The 20,640-nt window shown below is 40.4% G+C and overlaps 1 protein-coding gene across 2 annotated transcripts in view; it reads left to right on the forward strand.

Moving 5' to 3' along the window:
* Positions 1-941: 941 nt before the first annotated feature.
* Positions 942-20,640, forward strand: part of asic4a (acid-sensing (proton-gated) ion channel family member 4a) — a 98,551-nt gene continuing 78,852 nt past the window's right edge. Inside the window, exon 1 of one of the 2 annotated variants that reach the window (XM_037789943.1) lies at positions 942-1,975. In XM_037789943.1, coding sequence (XP_037645871.1) covers positions 1,400-1,975 — 576 coding nt within the window. In that variant the 5' untranslated portion in view covers positions 942-1,399. The remainder of the gene's footprint in view (positions 1,976-20,640) is intronic. The other variant, XM_037789944.1, reaches the window with a different exon arrangement.

Genomic DNA, 20,640 nt, shown 5'->3' on the forward strand with positions numbered 1-20,640 from the left:
TTGTCCCTAAAGGAGATGCTGTTTTTTAAAGAGATTAATTATACAATAATCTGATTAAGCTCTGATTATTCTTAACATTTAGTGCTTGATTATGCCATAATTTCCCTTTTATTTACAGCAAAAAAATATGTTTCCGAGGTCAACATCATCAAGAGAGATAAAAAGCAGATTTACCCTTATTCATTCATTCTGCAGTCTTTTGAGTAATGGTGCATTTCTGATGCTCTCTCGGACTTGACTTGGCACGTGTGTTTGCAACGGTTGAATTCACTTTTAAATATGCCTTTTCTCTAGAGGTCCCAGCCCCTTGTGATGCGAATGTGACCCGCATGACTAATTCCACTTAAAGGGGAATAGCATGCATTAGGGCTCTCACTTTTCTGCCTTGAATTTGCATAATTTTGTTTGGCAACTTGGAAAAGGGCCATTAACAGCACTAGGACGCACACTGTAAAGGATAGGGTCGGAGGCAGATCAATACTTTATTTCAACATCTTCAGCAGCATCAGGGTCCAGATCAGGAGGCATTCACTGATTCAAATGCGTGTAGGAGTCTTGTGATGCTACCATTAATTCCTGATAAGAAAACACACATTGTACTTCCTCTCTTAATCTCTGACGGACACGTTCGTTCGATCGATAGTCTTTTACTTTTTTATTGCAAAGACAAGATTGATTGCCAGGAGTCGCCTGTGCTCGATTCCGCTTCTCGCACTCCTCATTATTGCTTCAATTAGGCGTTCTCTAGAGACCTTATTGGGGGGTGGCATTAAAAAGCGCTGACCCCCTGCGAAGCACATCAAACACCGGATGTTTGGCAGAGCAACCTTTGACACCAACTTTATTCAGGTCAAGAAGTGGAAGCGCCGTCCAAACAAGTGGATTAAGCATGAGGGGGGCTGGAAGCGCCGGGATGACCGGGGGAAGTTGCGACTCGCGCCAGTGAGGAGGAAATAATCACAATGTTACCTTCTCATGAATTATTAAGTACCCTGTGCCTATTTTAGTCCGAGTGGAAATGCTGCATTTTCATCTGTGGGTCTGAGGCAGTGTGCAAGGGTGTTTTTTTTATTTATTTGACAGCTGTATTACTGCTGATAAGCGAGACTGTGCGAGCTGATCAAGTAGTGAGACAAGCGTTCAGAGCAGTAGCAGCACAGCAGCAGCAGCGCTCTAGTCACTAGGAGCCGTGGCGGCAGAAGCAGCAGCAGCACTATCAGTCACAGCAGAGGCAGCAACGGCAGCAGCAGCAGCAACAAACTCTCCCCTGTCTTTTTTCTCTTCTTTCTGGAGTTGTTTCCTGCTCAGAGGACAAAAGCCAAGGAAGTAGGAGGGAAGTGATCCAGGGCTGATAGCTGCCATCAAAAACAAAAACCAAAACGCAGACCTGGCTGCCCCCATGCCTATCGAATTTGTTTGCAAAATCAAATTTGCAGAGGAGGATGAGAAGCAGAAAAGCAAGCAGGATGGGGACAAGGAGAGCCTGATCGAGGAGAGCTGCACACCTCCGGTTAAGGACTTGGCCGGGTTTGCTAACTCCTGCTCTCTTCATGGGATTAACCACATCTTTGTCTCTGGTCGCCTGGGCATCCGTCAGACTCTCTGGGCTCTCGCCTTTCTGACTTCACTGGCGCTGTTTATATACCAGGCGGCTAAGTGTGCCATCTCATACCTGGAGCATCCTCATGTCACGGCGCTGAATGAGGAGGCGACCCCGGAGATGGTTTTCCCCGCTGTGACCATCTGCAACATCAACCGCTTTCGCTTCTCCGCGCTCACCGACGCCGACATCTACCACCTGGCTAACTTGACGGGTTTGCCCCCCAAAAACAAGGATGGGCACAAACCTCATGATTTAATGTATCCTGCCCCCGACATGCAGGACATCTTCAACAGGACGGGACATCAGTTAGAAGAGATGCTCATGAGCTGCAATTTCAGTGGACAGAACTGTTCAGTCGAGGACTTCTCTGTGGTGAGTGAGAAAAAGTTTCTCAAACTTCTGTCTTTTTGCCGGACTTTTATCATATCACTTCATCGTGATCTATTGTCTTTATCTAAACTTTTTGTATAAAACAAGTTCAGTAAAAGTAACATACTGAGGAATCACACAAAATGCAACTTTACGAACGTTCTCTTGTTCACACAAAACTACCGATAAGCATGAAAAGCAAGATGAATACTTTAAGGCGAGAGGGATTGAAATTCTCTTTGTGCGTGTGCTCATCTCCAGGGGCCATGTGGTTCCCACGGTGCATTTCTGCATGCAAGATTCATGACTCTGGCTCAGTCAGTGAGCTGTATTTCTTCTCGCTAAGTTCTAAGCAGCAGCAGCAACAGTGCTTTCTCTTCCAGTCGTTGGTTTCAGCCTGTACCAGAATCTATTATGTCAAAGAACAAAGGCTGCTCCCGAAGAAGAGAAACACGGAGCTGTCGTTTGTGGTTGTATACTTTTCCAAGGCAAACTGTGCTTCAATGTCGCCTCCAACTCCGGTAGCGGAGAGTGCATGGCAACAAAATTGTCATAGAAAATAGCCGAGTCTTCCTCTCTTTTCCATCTCTTTCTGACGTTGCAGAGCAGCTGCCTCTCTCTCTTTCTCTCTCTTTCTCTCTTGTACCTTTCAGGAGGGAAGGAGCAATGCTTCTTCAACGTTGTATTTCAATCTCGCTGCTGTTAAGATTAAATATTTAAGGACAGACATACATGATTTTTGCATTAGCCAGATTGACTAAAAGGAATGAAACAATTTCCATGAGAGAAGGAAAGTGTGTGTGTGTGTGTGTGTGTGTGTGTGTGTGTGTGAGAGAGGAAGAGAGAGAGAGAGGGGGGGGGGGATCAGGTGAAAGAGGGAGAGTTGTGTTCTGTGCACTATTTATTAAAGGCACTGTCCTTGCAGGAGATGGATTTCCCCATCTCTCCTGCAGGAATAGGAATATGCAATTGCTTTAGTGATGATAAAGTGCGGGTGTCAAGTCTTAATAGGGTATGTTGAACATTGATATGCTCACCTTCCTGAGACCTAAAGATTCGGTCTTATCACGGGGATGGCACTACATTACCTCTGATGTGCCAAATTACACCAAAGAAATAATGACATTTCACTGCCTCTCATTTGGTTTCTCTCACAGCGTATTTTTCTTTGTTGTCTTCACGGCAGCCCCCTCACATGGGAGACGTAGAATTACCTGTGACATGAGAATGGATCCCCCCTCTTAGAAATTTCCTCAGTTCTTCTATCAGGCAAAAAGGAAATGTCATGCTCCTCGGGGGAGCGGGAAAGTTTGACGAAATTCACTCTGAAGCAACAACATGACTCTAAAAGTTTATAATGTGCTTCTAGCACGTTTGACGGCGATGTCCTCTGACACTTTGACACTCAGTCCTCCCTGAGTACATTAATTAGCGGACAATTCTGACATCTTGGAAATGTCTGTCCCGTGTCAGTCTACGGAGCGTCCTGTAGCTCTCTTTGGACGCCGGGTGACTTCATCACAGATTAAGATCCCGTTGGAAGTCCCCGAAGCTGCTGTTTCCTCTCTGTCGGCTATGTGATCTGCATTTTCGGGGGCTGTCAGTTAGATTTGTTACAGGCTACTCGCTGCCTCCACGCATGACAAATCGCTTACTCCCGAGTCCTGGTGGGGGACAAAACTGGGAGGAGGGACTGGGAGCTGTGGGACCAGGCAGGATGTAAAAGTAACGGTCACACGCGTTCACTCCTCTGCTCGTGTTTATGCGAGTGTGTGTTTTGTAACTACAAATCACACGTCATTTGTTAGAGCACGGAAGCCCTTATTACAGGTGGTGCGCTATTAATCACATGCAAGCATGTACAAAGCTACACACTCATACAAAAAAGTCTCCAGCGCCATTATTCGTCCTCTCATGGGGCCCTCCTTCAGGATCGGCTTTTTGTATTATGTTTCCTCTTGATTGATCACTTTGGGTGCTCCAGATGTTTCATTTTGATAATAGCTACATGGACGTGGGGCTCTTGGGAAAATTGCATGATGAAATATAATTGAAATAATTTTAGCTTCTTCTGTAAAACGGACCACGCTCTGTGCGATACACCTCTGGTTTAGCGTTTTATTCCACAAAGAATTTCAAGTAATTGCTCATTTAGTTCATTATTGCATTTGAATTGTAAATTTAGGCAAAACTCACAGTCTCAAATGTGTGCTTTAAAATAATTGAAGCGCAAAAAACCCAGGATGTGACTATTTGTTTCCCCTCCATTTCAAGTTATTAGTTTATTACAGAAAATCATTAATTGGCTTCTTTGCATTCACTGTTCAAAATATTTAAATAAATACAAGTCTCAGGGCCCAGACTAAATTGTCTGGCTTCTCTAATTTATGGCAGAAAAATACATAATCACGTAGCAGAGAAATTTGTTTTCCAGCATCGTGGACCGGCGTGATTATTTGACGTAGGTAATAAGGCCATTCTTTATAATTAAAGATTACATTATTGACTCGGATTAATCACAGAAGATAAAGCTAATTCAACAAGCCATGAATAAATAGATTATTTTTCTTCCAGTCTAACTCTGAATAATTGTTCATCCATTGTGTTGTGCTGTCGCAGAGACGAGCAGCAAGCCCTTTGGCTTTTTTTAAACAGAGCTCTGAATTGGTTTGCTCTGACTCTCAGCTGTGTTTGCTGCTGCATTATCAGATTTTGCTCTCAGCAAGGACAGATCCCTTCTGCATATATTCATGGAGATAACTAAACAGCTATAGGGTGGCATGCGAGGTGAGCTGTAAAAAAACCCGGGTTAACGGGGACGACGCTGAAGAGCTCTCTCTACCTGCAATCTGTCATCACACTGACTGAAACCCCTATTGTGTGCTTTATAGATAATTGAAAGTTTAATAGTGAAAGCCATAGATGATGTCCACCCCCCCTCGCTCCTACTATCCTTCGTACAGCGATGAAAACCACATTAATGTAAATCAATACTGCGAATAAATGGCACAAAAGAGGCATTATTGGGAGTTTATCTCAATAAGTGTACTGCTCTTGTGTGGTTCATCAGAGAAAAAAAGGACATACTGTACATAAAAAGGGAAAGCAAATTAAAGATAATGAGCCACGGGTACAGCATAGACTGCCTATAGAGTCGGCAAGCGTGTGAGAGTGGCGTGTGTGAATGTTACCTGTAGGGTTTGTACCAGCAATGTACAGTATAAGACTTTAAGGTGCAATCAGACAGAGATGAATCACCAAAGCTTCAGCATGTCTGGTACAGCGACCCAGCTTTACTTCTATTTCAAATAGGGCTGTCAATCAATTAAAATAGTTAATCATGATTAATCGCAAATGAATCACACATTTTTATCTGTTCTAAATGTACCTTAAAGGGACATTTGTCAAGTATTTAATACTCTTATCAACATGGGAGAGGGCAAATGTCTGCTTTATGCAAATGTATGTTTTTATTTATTGTTGGAAATCTATTAACAACACAAAATGACAAATATTGTCCAGAAACCCTCACAGGTACTGCATTTTACATAAAAAATATGCTCAAATCATAACATGGTAAACTGCAGCCCAACAGGCAACAACAGCTGTCAGTGTGTCAGTGTGCTGACTTGACTATGACTTGCCCTAAAACTGCATGTGATTATCATAAAGTGGGCATGTCTGTAAAGGGGAGACTCGTGGGTACCCATAGAACCCATTTTCATTCACATATCTTGAGGTCAGAGGTCAAGGGATTCCTTTTGAAAAAGCGTTATTTAGCCACCTTCTCAACAAGCTAGTATGACATGGTTGATACCAATGGATTCCATAGGTTTTCTAGTTTTTCACTCAAGCTTTAAAACATAGCCCGCTACAATGTAAAAATCGCAAGGTGCGTTAACGCGTTAAAGAAATTAGTGGCGTTAAAATGAATTTGCGTTTACACGTTATTATTGTTTTAAATTTGGCAGCCCCAAGGTCACACCACTTCTCAGTCTCTTACTCTTACTCTGTTTGGTTTTCGAGCATCTATAGTAAGATACATGAGTGTGATATGATCATCACTGTAACCACGAGAAATACATTTCCTGACTCACATGCACAGGCTTTCATTCTCAGTTATATATACTGTATAGATGTGTGTGTGACAATGTGCTGTCTCCATGTGCAGATGACTGTGAGAGTGACATCCACCTCCCTAGTGGGTCTGCACACACACACCCCTTAACAGCACAAATACACACTCACACACGTCTCGCCGAGCCACCCTCCTTCCCCCTGGTGGAGAGCGAGGCGTGTGGGAGCGTGAAAGTGACTGGCTATCTGGACCGGCTTCGTCTCCAACAGCCTGTCAATTAGCCGTCTACAGTTCCACTGCTGTGGGTGTCCCTGCAGCTTAGCATGCTGTCTGATATCTGATCCACACAACCGACCCTGGAGGCCGGCACTGAGCTTCGTTACACCCACCGCCACAACCCAGAAACAAACAAATAACCCGCTGTCTTTTCTTGTCTTTCTCTCGTTATTTTTACCCTTCTTGCAAAATGCAAAAAGAAATAACTGGACATTGATCCCATATCTTTCGAGGCTACAGGGAGGACTGCTGCTTTTACAACCCACTTCAGTCCCACTGCACTCCTCCTCCTCCTCCTCCTATCAGAGGAAGATGAATTACAGTGCAATTGGTCGGCTGCACCACCTGATATGCATCACCACTGTCTAATCAGATGAAACCCACCTGTGACCAGTCACTGGATAACACCAATATGCAAACAGTTTATATTTGGGAAGATTTACCTTTTCCATCACTCCCTGAGCCGGTTTTAAAACCTCTCACCGCGCCACGGTTTGGAGCGCTCGGTTTGATGGGGAGAATCTGCGGCTCAGGGATGGCTTTTAACTCAATGATAAAGGCTTCCGATGTTGTGGTAGCGCTAAACCCCCCTCCTCTAACCCCTGGGAGTCTTTTACTCACACAGACATTTGTCTCTTTCTGACAAGTCATACACCAAGCCGTTGGTAGTGTTAATGTGGCTGCACACACACACACACACACACACACACGAACATGTGTATTTAGAGTGTGTAGATAGAATGCTTCCCCATACAAGCACACACAGGTTTCATCGCAGATTGAGAGAGTTGGCTCGCAAGATTGATCATGACTCCTGACTGGGTGCCCCTCCCTCTCTGCAGGATCAATACATCCTTCAGTCAGATTGCTTCCCTGCCCTTCCTACTCCCAGCTTGGTGTGACTAATTATCTTGTGGCTGTGTTTTGGGCCCAGTCTCAGCTGCATTTGTTAATGCCGCCAGAGTTGGCAAAGAATTTGATCTTTAGAACAAGATATCTGTTTGTTTTAGCGTATTGCCAGCCCCAAATCAATCAATATACACTGTCTACCTTTTTTTCCTAAAGGGCGCTGAAATTATCGAGCAACACGAGATTACTCACAGCTCGGACTGTGTGGGGATAGGGAGGAATGAGCGTTTTGATGAAGTGAAATCAAAGTTAAAGCTGCTAAATTAGATATCCAGACCATTAATATAGCAGCGAACAGCTATTTGCTATGTAGAGATATAGAGGAGTTATGGCTACCTGAGCAGAGAATTAAGTCAGTCTTCCTCTGTGTGTGTTGTAATCTGAGTTTATCCTTGCTTTGTTGACATCGCCGCACATACTTTTAGTAGGGCTGGGATGATTCACCAATCTCCCGATTCAGTACTGTCACAATACTTTGGTGCCGATTTGATATGTTTTGCTATAAGTACTGCAATTTGATATTACGATTTATTACGATTTTTGTGAACTTTTTTAACACTAGATCATGGGAAAAAGTTAAATCATACACTTCTAGGTACTTTTACTTTGGAAAATATCTAAATTAATACAGTAAAAATGTTTGATTTTCATTATGTATGTAGTCAGAGATGTCCTGAAGTCAAATATATCAGTAACTGTCAGGTATTACTATTATTCTTTTTTTTCCAGCACCCCAAAAATCAAAGAATAAAGACATTTCCCTCTTAAATTAGTGTTATTTTCTTTTTAATTTATACGGGACATGTAATGTTTTTGTATTTTGTACAACAGTTCCCTTTGTTAGCACCTTATATTGAAAACCTTATATTGCGGCCGGCTGCAGTTTGTTTTGTTTTTTTGACAGATACAGAACGTATATGACATCACATTACTCTGACTACAACAATAAAAGCGGTAAATTCCTTCTACCTCAGCTTAGACTCAAATGAAGAAAGTATATTGATTCTGGTATTAAAAAATTGATTTCAAAATTTTAAATTAAAAAAAAAAAAAAAAGATCGCAATACATTGGTGAGTCCATTTTCTTTTTCCCATCCCTAGCTTTTAGTGCATGTTCTTGCATGTGAGCATTTTGCCGTTGTTTGCACTGTTTAGCGCTGTTAGCACCGTTAGTTACGAGCTGCGGCTCGCCATCGCCATGTTGAGAGCCGTTGAGATGCAATAGAAATGCTCCCAATCCCGTATTTAGCTCCTTTAAAGGCAGATCCAAAATAGAAGTTTTTCCATATGTGGTTGATTGAAGTTCCCCATAACAGCAGCACAGTCTGAATTAGTATCCACTTAATAAAGAGCAAGAGGGAGTTTCGAAGGAGATTGCACCCTTGGGCCTGATTAGATTACTCAGAAATTTAACAAAATGAAAAGATTACTAAATCTGAATTAGTTCTTTCAAATGAAAAGCGTATCTACACGTTGCTGGGTCGTGGGGGTAATGACATGTACGTTCAGTTCTTTCTCTTTTCTCGATTTCCATATGGCACATGTTCACATTAACTGGGCTACTACTTGTTGTGGCATTTTCAAGGTGGTTCTGCCTATATTACCAGATTGAAAGGTTTCATTTGCTTCAGTGACCCTATCAAACAAATACATCTCAACCTGCCCTCAATACCGCTATCAGTCCCCAGGATCATTTTAAAAAGAACTCATTAAAACGGAAAATACCTTGATTTCTGTTTGAATAAAGCTAATAAATTATTTTAGTGTGCATTTTTCTTAAAGAGATAGTAGACTCTGTTTTGATTAATGAAGCCGTCTTGCACATCCGTCATAATAGCCATTTCTTTTTCACTTTACATTGATGAATAGCGTTCACCGTACGAGATAACTACGATTATGAAAGCCTTTGGCTGGGCACACTTTAGATGCACACTTTTCTTCTTAGCTGCCAATGTGAGCTTTTTATTTTGTCATGTTTCCCAGTCTCTGAATACATTAGTGGAAATTCCTCTGAAAAATTAACCAAGCTTGCTTTTAGGCCACCGCCACATAATGGGTTCGTGCTTCTTCATTCCCCTCGCTCGTATGGTTTAATTGCTTTGGGTGAGATAGCACATGCAGGAGGTGGACAAAAAAATAAAGACACCTTACAATGTAATTTGGTTCGATGGAATAGTGTTATTTTCGTTAATGAAAACTAAACTAAAGTTGTATTTAAATGCCTATGATCTGCACAGAAGTTACAGAATGTATCTCATTACTCACAGATGGAGTGAACGTTTGAGATCATGGACTTGAGCCACCGATTTAGAGGTTTCAAATGTTGCGAGCAGTGTGTGGGATCATTTTGAATTCATACCAGAAAGTTAAACTTAAGTGCTTAATCACTTCTGGCAGCCATTTGTGAATTTAAACTAAAAGGGAAAACCAGAAAAGTCTCAAAACGCACCTCAACTGTCGCAATGAAGATGTGTTACAGCATTTAACGGGAGAAATGCCAAAAGGATCGCTAACAATACCAGAACTAGCATGAGCAAGAGAACAGTGGTTAGCCAGCAGCGTAACGTCATGCTTCAGTAGAGCTGCTGTGGTCCGAACAGGCTGCAGAATACAAGAGAGAGAGAAGCTGCTGTGGTGACTTTAGATGTTGAATCTGGGATGTCTACCAGAATATGTGAAACTTTCAAAAGATATGCTGAGCCAAGCTCGAACCAAAGTTTATAATGTACTGTGGCAGAGTGGTGTGCCAGTTTGTTGTTACTTGTATAATTCAAAATTGAGGTAAAACTCAAGTTGTTGTTTTTTTCAAAATTAAATGTCATTAAAACAAGGCAGAAATACTAAAAGCAAGGTCTATCAATCGCATGATTGTCCATAGTTAATCGCAAATTAATCAAATTTTTGATCAAAATGTACCTTAAATGGAAATTTGTCAAGTATTTAATACTCTTATCAACATGGGAATGGGCAAATATGCTGCTTTATGCAAATGTATGTATATATTTATTATTGGAAGTTAATTAACAACACAAAAAAAATTACAAATATTGTCCATAAAACCCTCACAGGTACTGCATTTAACATAAAAAATCATAATCATAAAGTGGGCATGTCTGTAAAGGGGAGACTCGTGGGTACCCATAGAACCATTTTCATTCACATATCTTGAGGTCAGAGGTCAAGGGACCCCTTTGAAAATGGACTTGACAGTTTTCCCTCGCCAAAATTGAGGGTAAGTTTGGAGCGTTATTTAACCTCCTTTGCTACAAGCTAGTAAGACATGGTTGGTACCAATGGATTCTATAGGTTTTCTAGTTTCAGAAAATACCAGTATCTTAGTATGCCTGTATATTTCAGCTTTAAAACTGAATCTGCTACAACCTAAAAAATCACAAGTTGCATTAATGCATTAAAAATGCATTAAATTATTACGTTAACTTTGACAGCACTAGTAAAAAACTAAAATAGATGTGGTGAAAAGCTCAGAAAACTGGACTCAAACTCCAAGTGTGAGGCTTATACAACCTCTTCATTGCAATAACACCATGAACACCTTACAATCTATAGTCCGACGTTCCCACTCGCTGTGTATATTTTATATTTTAAATAAATTTGAAATGTAGAAATCATGGCCAGTGTGACTTGGATGGAAATGTCAGTCGGCTACAATTCAGCCGATGGAAATAGCATACAGCACAAATGTCATAGTGAATATTTACCCCTGGCATAGTCTGAACATGAAGGCCTCGTCTGTCCGCTTGGCTGGACACTTGGCCCTTATTCTGAATTATGTCTAATGTCACACACTTGCCCCTGCCCCTTGCTGCTTTTTGGAGTTTGTTACCACACACACACACTGCACATAACCAACGTGCTTTTTAACATCCCTTTTCTGTTTCTTTTTCCCTCTCTGGCTACATTACGGTTGGCTGCAGCTATGCAAACAAGGTTTGAAGTGAAGTACATACACACTAAGGTGTCATGACAGGTGTGAGATTTTGTCTGAATCTATATGACTTTGTGGTGTAAACCACCTGAACAGGCCTTGGTGTATGATGACATTTGGCATACCTTGTAGCCTCCTCTAGGGAGATTCATGCAATGATTTGTCAAATGGCTGCGAGGTTTGGGTCAGCAACAAATGCGCCAGAGGCATTTTTTTCTCGACTGTAATGTTCACACTGAAAATCCCTGACGTTCTATATTACTTCATAATGTACACCGAGCTTATTGAACAATATGCTATAATAGAAAATGCTGAATAATTCAAGTTATTGCCCTCCTAATGTCAGTAGCTCGTACTGGTCATCATTGAGGCTATTTGCTGTGGAGCCACCCTGGTTATGTTTTTATACTGTTTTGTAAGGCGAAGAGGAATCTATGGCAGATTAAACATTATCAGCTAATTCAAATTTAATTTGCCTTTTTTTACTGCACTGTTGCAGATGAAGCCTGACATCAGTCAGAGACGCTTTAGTCACAATAACCAACAAAATGTAAAATAATAATAATTTTCTTGACCTTGGTTGTTCAGTGGGCTTCAGTGCTTATTGGAGCTGAATGATTCGAGAAAAAAACATCTAATTGTGATTTTTTTTCTGGACCAATATTACAATTGAGATCAAAATAGCCATAATAATAGTAGCACTAATTCTATAAATTAAACTACAGATGTCTATTTTAGCTTGAGCTTCACATACTGACAAGAACTGCTTCGCAGATGAAAACATTGATGCGATGTTCACACGAGTGACAAAACTACAAAGCATGGCCAGCTACATTGTCGCCGTGTTGCTCAAGCAAGGACGTAGTAATGTCATTAAATAGCACTGGGAACTGGCTAACGGCAATAATGCGTTTGTCCTCAATTTGGTCTTAAAACGAAGGATTGTGGGTAGAGAGAACGGGACCGGAAATGGTGAAACAAAACATATGATTGACCTTTCACTGCATCATTAGAGTGCTGAAAAAAAGTTGAAGCCGGCTCAACTTTATCTGTAGCACGTCACGCCCGTCATGCAGCAACAAGTGTGGGGCATCAGTTGGTAGCTTCATGTCACCGGCTTACATTGAAAAGGACTTGTAGCCTGTGGCTTTGTCGCTCATAGTGTGAACATAGCATAGCATTAGGGTGTAAGGATGTCACGATACCAGAAATTTAGTAGTCGATACCAAAACCAGAGAAATTCCATGATTCTCGATATCAATTCGATACACGGTGAAAAACAAAAGTAAAACAATAAATCCCATGTACTTCAACACTTCACACTCATTTCCCTCTCTATCATCTATTTCATATTGATGTGAAAACATCTCCTTCAAACAACTGTATTTATTCATGTTTCTCGCCAAAAACTACATTTCACAAGATTACATTTGAACACATCATAATAATGTTAAAATGTACCTTCGCCCAAATAATCATTTTACTGAATAGAGCCTGAATACATCATGATGTCAATCAATAGCACCTCCCGTGTTGACATCGGCAGGACGAGAGCTAGTTACATTAGCTGTTAGCATCCAGTCAGTCCTGCATGGAGCTAATAGCCAACGTTAACTAGCTCTCATCCTGCTGATTTCAACCTGGATTTGTTGTTCGCAATGTCGCATTAGATTGGGGAAAAAATAGTGTGCGTCCCCTGGATGCAACGATAGCGAGATTACTGCATCCCAAACACATTTTCTATTGTTCCCGGGACAACGTTAGTTGACGACGCAAGCTCGTACTTACGGTACTGTAGAAAAATGAGTACCGTCAAATTTCTGAATTTTGGCATTGACTTGGCACCGAAGTATCAGGTCTCGTCACATCCCTATTAGAGTGACACATTTAAAGCGATCTGACAACTCTGTTTGTTCACCAGCTGTCTGCTACTCCTCTAAAAGTAACATGTGGCCTACATAAACAATGTAGTTGTCTGTATTTACTATATGCTTGTATCTTTTTTGAACAGCGAAAGACACAGCCCACTCACTTTTTATCAAAATGATATATCTTCCTTGAAAAATCGTAATGTCTTTACGGAGTACAGAGATTATATTTACCATACAACAGTCAGGATTTCTTTTTTGTTGTTTAGCTATCAGTTATTGACTTAAATTTCTTGTTTAGACACTAAATTATATACGTTATAATTAAAATTACAATTTGAAAATTGCACTTATTCAAATTGCAATTTAAATTATTTTATTTTTCTTTACTGTTTCACACTTTATAAACCGATATAGACCTGAAATACAGCACATTGCACTCCCTAGATATATGAATATTGCATCACTCTACATACAAACCTTCATTGTAACAGTGTAAATCTATTTTTTTACCAACATACAATAACCTCCCTTCCTCTCAGACGCATTATGTCTACTTCTTGTTTGGGTAACACATGGACTGTAAATCTTTCACCTGAGGTTGGCAGCCTCGTCGTCGGGCTCTGTCCATGTTGACAAAACACTTGACCTTCAGGTGCAGCGAAATGTCATCTGATTTAGCACAGCCAGTTTGAATTGCCACCACTCATTTTGTCATCCGAGCGCTGCATTTTGGTTTGGAATTGTCAGAGCAAATACATTACAGTGTAATGAGTTTGCTTAAAGCAGGAGAATCACGCCCATCATGAGTCCTAATAACACTTGGACGTAGCATTTGCATAGCTGTTACTGCATAATTGTAAAGAATATGAAAATGGATGACTGCCCTTTACATGGTATTCTTTAGCTTTGATGCCAATTTGTTGGTCAAATAAATGTGGAACATCTAGACCTCTTTATCCCAGCATAAAAACAGAGATACTAGATTCATGCAGTACAAATCATTGGAGTGGCATTCATGCTGAAACCTATGATTTTATCCAAAATGACAGTGAGCGAAGCCGTGATGCACTGAGGTCTTGCAACTTTAAAGATGATATTGTGGATTGCTTTATCATTACACATGTATAATGCAATGTTTCATTTATTTTTAGAACAAAATACACTTGTCTCTGCTCAACCCTTTTTCTTCTTCTTCATTTATGCCCCTCCTTCAGTCAAAACAGCAGCTTTTTGCCCAGTGTAATGACTGTCAGGCTGTATTTACCTACGTTCCTCATGTCCCCTCCTCACGTGACCCCGAGCCACTGTTAGCCCTGTTTGTTTAAACAAGCGTGTAACTCTAGTCATGTTCCCCCAATGGTGTTGTCAAGATTAATTCCGTGTTTTCCTAATGCATGCTAATGAGAAAGTTGTGTGCATTTGATTGTCAATAACGTGAAATACGGCCCTGCTCCCTAAATGCTGGCTCCGTTCAATAACCTATTAAAGTTGAATCACAGATAACTTGGCGCACATCAGGAAAGCAATCTGAAATTTGTGCTGACATTGATCCAGCAGGAAGGAGACCTATTGCTCCGATTAACACTGTTGCCCCAGGAGAGGAGTCCCCTGGCCATTAATAGCCTACTGTCCTAGATTTTACTTAGACCACATAAAATGCTTATATTTATGAGACACATAGGGGCAAAGTATCGTGGACATAGAAGAATAGCACCAACCTTTTTTACCATCTATAGGAGCGCAGTTTGTTTCATTTCCAGGTGATATTCTAGCCTTCACTACTTTTTGATTTGTCAATGTAACAGAATTTGCTGATTGTACTATGCGGTACACAGTCAAGGCTACTGTAGTGTACATCTGTAAATCTTAATTATTCACTTATTATACAGTAGCAGCCAGAGCCAATATGTATATGCTGAGAAATCTGTCCTCATAGTGATGTGTTGGCTTAAAGCTAACAGTCATTGTTATGAATGTTTAAGCAGTGTTGCACCAAATTATTGGAAAGATAAATGTTAAAGACAACAAAAGTTAGTTTACATTTTATGGCACAAAAAGTCTGGTTCCCTTGTCTCAAAGTCAATGGGTTTTTTAAATGGGTTTTTAGTTAGATGCCTGAAATAAGGTCTGTGGTTAACACATTTTTGATCTATGATATAAAATACGTCAGTAAATATCTCACTTGTGAATTTTGAAGCCTTTATGTGTCATCAAAAAGGTAGTTACTAAATGTCATCACACCGACTCATCCGCATTTACAGCCTCGTTGTGTATACTCACGTTCATGTAACGGTGGTGTAGTTCGTTTCTAGCCTAACGTTAGCTTTTTACTTCTGGCGATTGCATTTACACTTCAAAAATCATAAAAGTGGTGTTCATTTGTGGAGATTATTTTACGGGAAAAAAATGTGTAAGTATCATAAACGTTTGTTTGCCACAGAGATTATTTTCTGCAATAATCCAAAAACCAATGGAATAATCCCATTGTCTTTTTTGTCGAGGAAACCAGTGTGTGTCTTACTTTCGGGTTGGCCGACAACTATAAGTAATCTCTGCACCACTTTTTGCGATATTAGAGAGAATGATAATTTTTACATCATATAGCCAGTGTTTGGTTTGTCCGTTCTGGGCTACTGTAGAAACATGGCAGAGCAACAAGGCGGACTCCGTGAAGAGGCTCCCTATGTAGATATGAAGGGCTCATTCTAAGCTAATGAAAACACAACAATTCTTAGTTTCAGGTGATCATACACAAATGAAAACATAGTTATGATTATTATATTTTCGGGCTGCACGATTTTGAAAAAACTATCTAATTGCGATTATTTTTAGTGATATTGCAATTGCGATATGATCTGCTATATCAGAGGTTATGATCATTTTTACATCATTATTCCCATTTTCACTGAAAAACATATTAAACTGATTATGGAGTGATTTTTGCGGGGATCTGTACCAAACAAAGATGTTTTCTTATGTCTGTAGAATATGATTTGAAGACCTGGACATCTCTGCAGCACCACAATATTTAATTTAAAATGGTATTTTGACACATATTTCACCTTAAACAAATATTGAGCCTCCTGCGATTTGAAGATTGCAGTAGGCCATATTGCGATTTCAATAAAACTTTTATTAGATGTACATCCCTATTCCATTTCTGATATTAGATCCCCCGAAATATTTCACACTGTTCCTCTAATAATAAGTAAACTCCAATTAAACTTGAATCTCTTTTTTTTGTTGTTGTTGATTTTTATTTTGCTACGTTTTAAGATCTTGACGATGTGGCATTTGAGGTGCCCTTAACACCAGACAGAGCATTTGAATTTAGGAGGTTTGAATTCCTAGTTACAGTTCTTTGCACTTTGGGTGTCATCTGAGAATGAGCTAATGGGTGTCCTGACACATTTTTAACAGTGCACAGGAACATCTGTAAAATGCCACGGACCCTTTCTAAGTGTGCCAATTATTTGAATACCAGATGTCTGTGTGCTTCTGTAGTTTAATGCCAACTCATGGGAGGCTGCTATAATTAGAGCCACTCAAAATGTGATTGTCTGATCTTACGACGAGATGAAAAGCATATAACATGCATCATGGCTGGAAAAGACAAATAGCTCATCCATTAAACAACCCCCCCGGGATCATGGAGTGAGAAAATGACAGATCTTTTCAAAATTGCGGTCTCATCCATTTAATTATAAATCACCGTGATAAGGGCATCTCCTTAGAATAAATATGACCAGTAATGAGGTATGGCATCGCTGTTTACGCCTGTCCTTGACATTCACTTTGAGAATAAGGGAAGGGGGCAATGGCATCTTTCTAAACAGATCTTGAAAGTCCACGGGAAGGGATAAATGTCAGCGGGCTTCACTCACAAATCACTATGCTTTTTTCTTCCTCTCTGACCTTCACTATGTCTACTCTAAAAAGAATTAGCAGGATATTAGTATACTATGATGAAAGTGATCCCCAGAGACAGATTGAATATGTCTTCCATAAAAGCAATGCCCTTAAAACTGACAACTAATTAGCACGTTTAGGTAATGATAAATAATTAATTAGCATGACATTGAGGGACTTCTGGGACAGAGCGACAACTGGATAAATTGCTGAGCCTCACCGTAAGCCAAGTAAGTCTGAGACGCTCGCCCACGCCACATAAATCCACCGTGTATTTGAATATCAGTGTAATCTAATTGGTGTCATCATATCTCTCTTGGCACGAGCTCCGCCTAAGGATACCATTTGGCTGCTCCAGTGGAAGTGTACTGTGAACAAATCAATAGATGTAGTGGGCATGATTATGTTACGATTATAAGCGGAGAGAGTCTTGTAAAGCCCGGAGAAAGGTGACTCGAAGAGAGGCGCCACACCTCTTGGCACAGTTCCTTGGGCTGAAGCAGCTCAGTGGGAAACAGAGCGGTCAGTGAGATTGGCTGCAGCCCTGCTTTAGGACCAGCTGGCTTGAGAGCAGAATTAGAGTCTCCCCCCCCTTGTTTCCACCTGCCGTATGCAGCTCAAGTGCTCCAAATCAAGCCATTATTTGCTTCATTTCCTTGCTGAATGACTCAGCTTGCAAGCCAGTCAGCTGCTCTGCCCTATAGCATGACATCTCCCTGCTTAGGAACATTTCTAAAAGGAATCTAATGGTGAGAGCTTCGATTTGTATTAATTCGACCAATCGGGCTGTTCTCATACTCTGTTCGTAGCTATACCTATGAAAAGTAATGCATTGTATTTCTTGTATATCCCACAATATCAGTTCATGTGTGATTAACATAATCATGAACCAGAAAATATAAATAGCAGCGAATGCCATGTAGGGAGGAGGTCGGGGTGGATTGGTGGGTCAAAACATACCAAACTTTCGCTCAGGAGACCGGCATTCGTGTCCTGTGTGAAACCATAAGTTGATTTATTCATCACTTAAGTTACGTACTTAAGTAATGCCACTTCCTGAGTTATTTTAAGCCAATCCACAATCTTTTCCTAAACCTAACCAAGTAGTTTTGTTGCCTAATCCTAACCAAGTTGATATTTTTTCTAAACCTAAGTAGTTTTGTTGCCTAAACCTAACCAAATCGATCTTTTCCTATACCTAACCAAACCAAACTTTTCCTAGGCTAAACTAAGTAATTTTGTTTCCTAAAACTAACCAAGATGATCTGTTCCTAAACCTAACCAAATCAATCTTTTTCCTAGGCCTAACTAAGCAGTTTTGATGCCTAAACATAACTAAAGAGTTGTGTTGCCTTATCCTAAACAAGTCGATCTGTTCCTAAACCTAAGTAGTTGTGTTACCTAATTTTGACCAAGTGGTTTTACTGCTTAAACATAACAAAGTCGATCTTTTTCCCTAAGCCTAATAGCTTTCTTGCCTAAACCTAAGGAAGTTGTTTCCTGTGAAGACAGAAGTTTATTTTGAAAAGACTGTATGCATGTAACGAGCAGAAATTGACTCATGTTGCTGGACGGTCGTGGGAAAACAAATGAAAAAAGAGGAATACATTTTTCATAAGATATCATACGAAACATTGTATGAGAATACGTTGAACCAATATTTTCCAGATAATTTGTATTAGAATGAACTTTTAACAGCATCACAACAGGAGCAAAGTGTCAACATGAATTTTACTCCTCAAATATCCATTTGTATATGACCACAACAAAGCCGGTACTCTTCCGTACGCCTCTGAATAATTGAACTTACCACTCTTAGAATTCAGTTATGAGACAGAAAATGAATCAGAGCTGATCCTCACAAAGCTTACAATGATACTCGGAAGAGGTCACCTTTAACCGTGCCTCTTTCTAATGCAGGTTATGCAGGACTTTGGCCTGATCTCACCAGACATCGCCTGTATACAGAGTAGACGCCACTGAATAAATAAAACCCTCACCCCTCCAAACACCAGCGTAAGATGCCAGGATTAGCATCTCATTAGATGGTACTCACGCTGGTGGTTTGTGGACAAAAGAGCGCGAAGCCGAGCAAAAGAGGGACTGTTTGAGGTCCCTTCCCTGTATGTGGAAGAGATTTAGGTTTTTGCCTTCCCTGGAGAGTTCATTTTACAAATACAGAGAGTGCAGCCTTATTTTTTATTGGAAAGAATCTCCTTTTTGTTGGTACTGAGAGCTTGTTGTGAGGCATGATCACCCGCTCTGTTACACCAGCTGCATCATTACAGAATACTGTGGCAGAGATGTTGGTTTGGAGGTACAGACAAGCTTACGGAGGCACAATTCACCCATGTGATATCTTTAAAAGACCAAGATTATTGCTGAAATCCGTACACCCAGGAAGACAGTGTAATCTAGAGAGCACTTGTGCAGGAAAACTTGGTGACAGTTTGCTTCGGAGATAAATTGGCCTCAGCAAAAGTGTCTCCTGCTGGTGGCCAGTCTGTGTTATCTGCGCCATGAACATGCAATTTCCCCTTGATTGTGCTCCCCACGGATAAGTAAACACATTCAGCAGAGCAGTAAACTACAAAAGACAAGAGCCCAAAAAGACAGTGGTAATAATCTGCCTGAGGAGACAAATCCAAACCCTAAAGACTTTAGATATTCAGATTGTCAGCCATGTGGGCTCTTTTTTGGAGCATCCATTTATTAAGATAAAACTTGGATGTCAGTTTGTTTTTCCTGCATGGCTCCACAATACCAAGCAAAACCTCCATATCCACTCTGATTTCCTACATGTCTCCGGGAGATGTACTACAACTGACAGATATGAATGAAATATGAATATTTAGCCGTACAAACAGCACTTTGCAGAAGTGGATGGCGAGGTTAATGTTGCAGACATGCATGGAACAAAGTTTAAAAAGAAGGTCAGTGTTGGTATTTTAATGGCATTCCCAGGTGTGCAGCTTGGAGTTTTTACTCCCATACGGCCTGTGAAACATATTTCCATATCTAAGGTGAAATGACATCCCTAGCATATATATATATATATCATATGCTTTAAATGGAAGCTGAGGTCTGGATGTTGATTGAAATGGCAGAGGTGTGTTTACTCCTGGAGCTGATAGGACCATAATCTCTTCCCAACTCTGACTACCGTTCCTCGTTAGTGTGATACACTTATCATAAAAATCTTCATGTCTCTATGAGCAAGAAATCACACTGTGAAAGTTAAACTGTCTTGCTCTGCCTTGTCATCACGACATGTAGGCAGTGTCTGAAATTTACTTTTTAGCTCCACCGCCAAGGGCTGTAAACTAAAAAATTACCTGCCAAGAATACCGCCCCTTATCAGCCAAAATATTAAAGTTTTTTTATTTTTTTTATAGAAAAATGTCACACTACATATTCAGAGGCTTATTTGAATAGAGTCAGGTACTGCATGCGGATTACTTTCAATACTCACTTGGTTTGCCATACTCTCTTTTATTGTTTCAAACCTAATATGTACAGTGTAATCACAGTGGAATAGGGTTAAACTAGAGATTACACTGGTTTAATTAACCACCCAGACAGCAGTACTCAATGGTTTGCTGAACACTTGGCTTTCAGATGCTGAAATGTTTCGCAAGTTGATTTCACTGCAAGAAATATTGAGCTTCTCTTCCTGCCG

This window comes from Sebastes umbrosus, chromosome 13 (genome assembly GCF_015220745.1).
Source record: "Sebastes umbrosus isolate fSebUmb1 chromosome 13, fSebUmb1.pri, whole genome shotgun sequence".
In the NCBI taxonomy this organism is placed as follows: Eukaryota; Metazoa; Chordata; class Actinopteri; order Perciformes; family Sebastidae; genus Sebastes; species Sebastes umbrosus.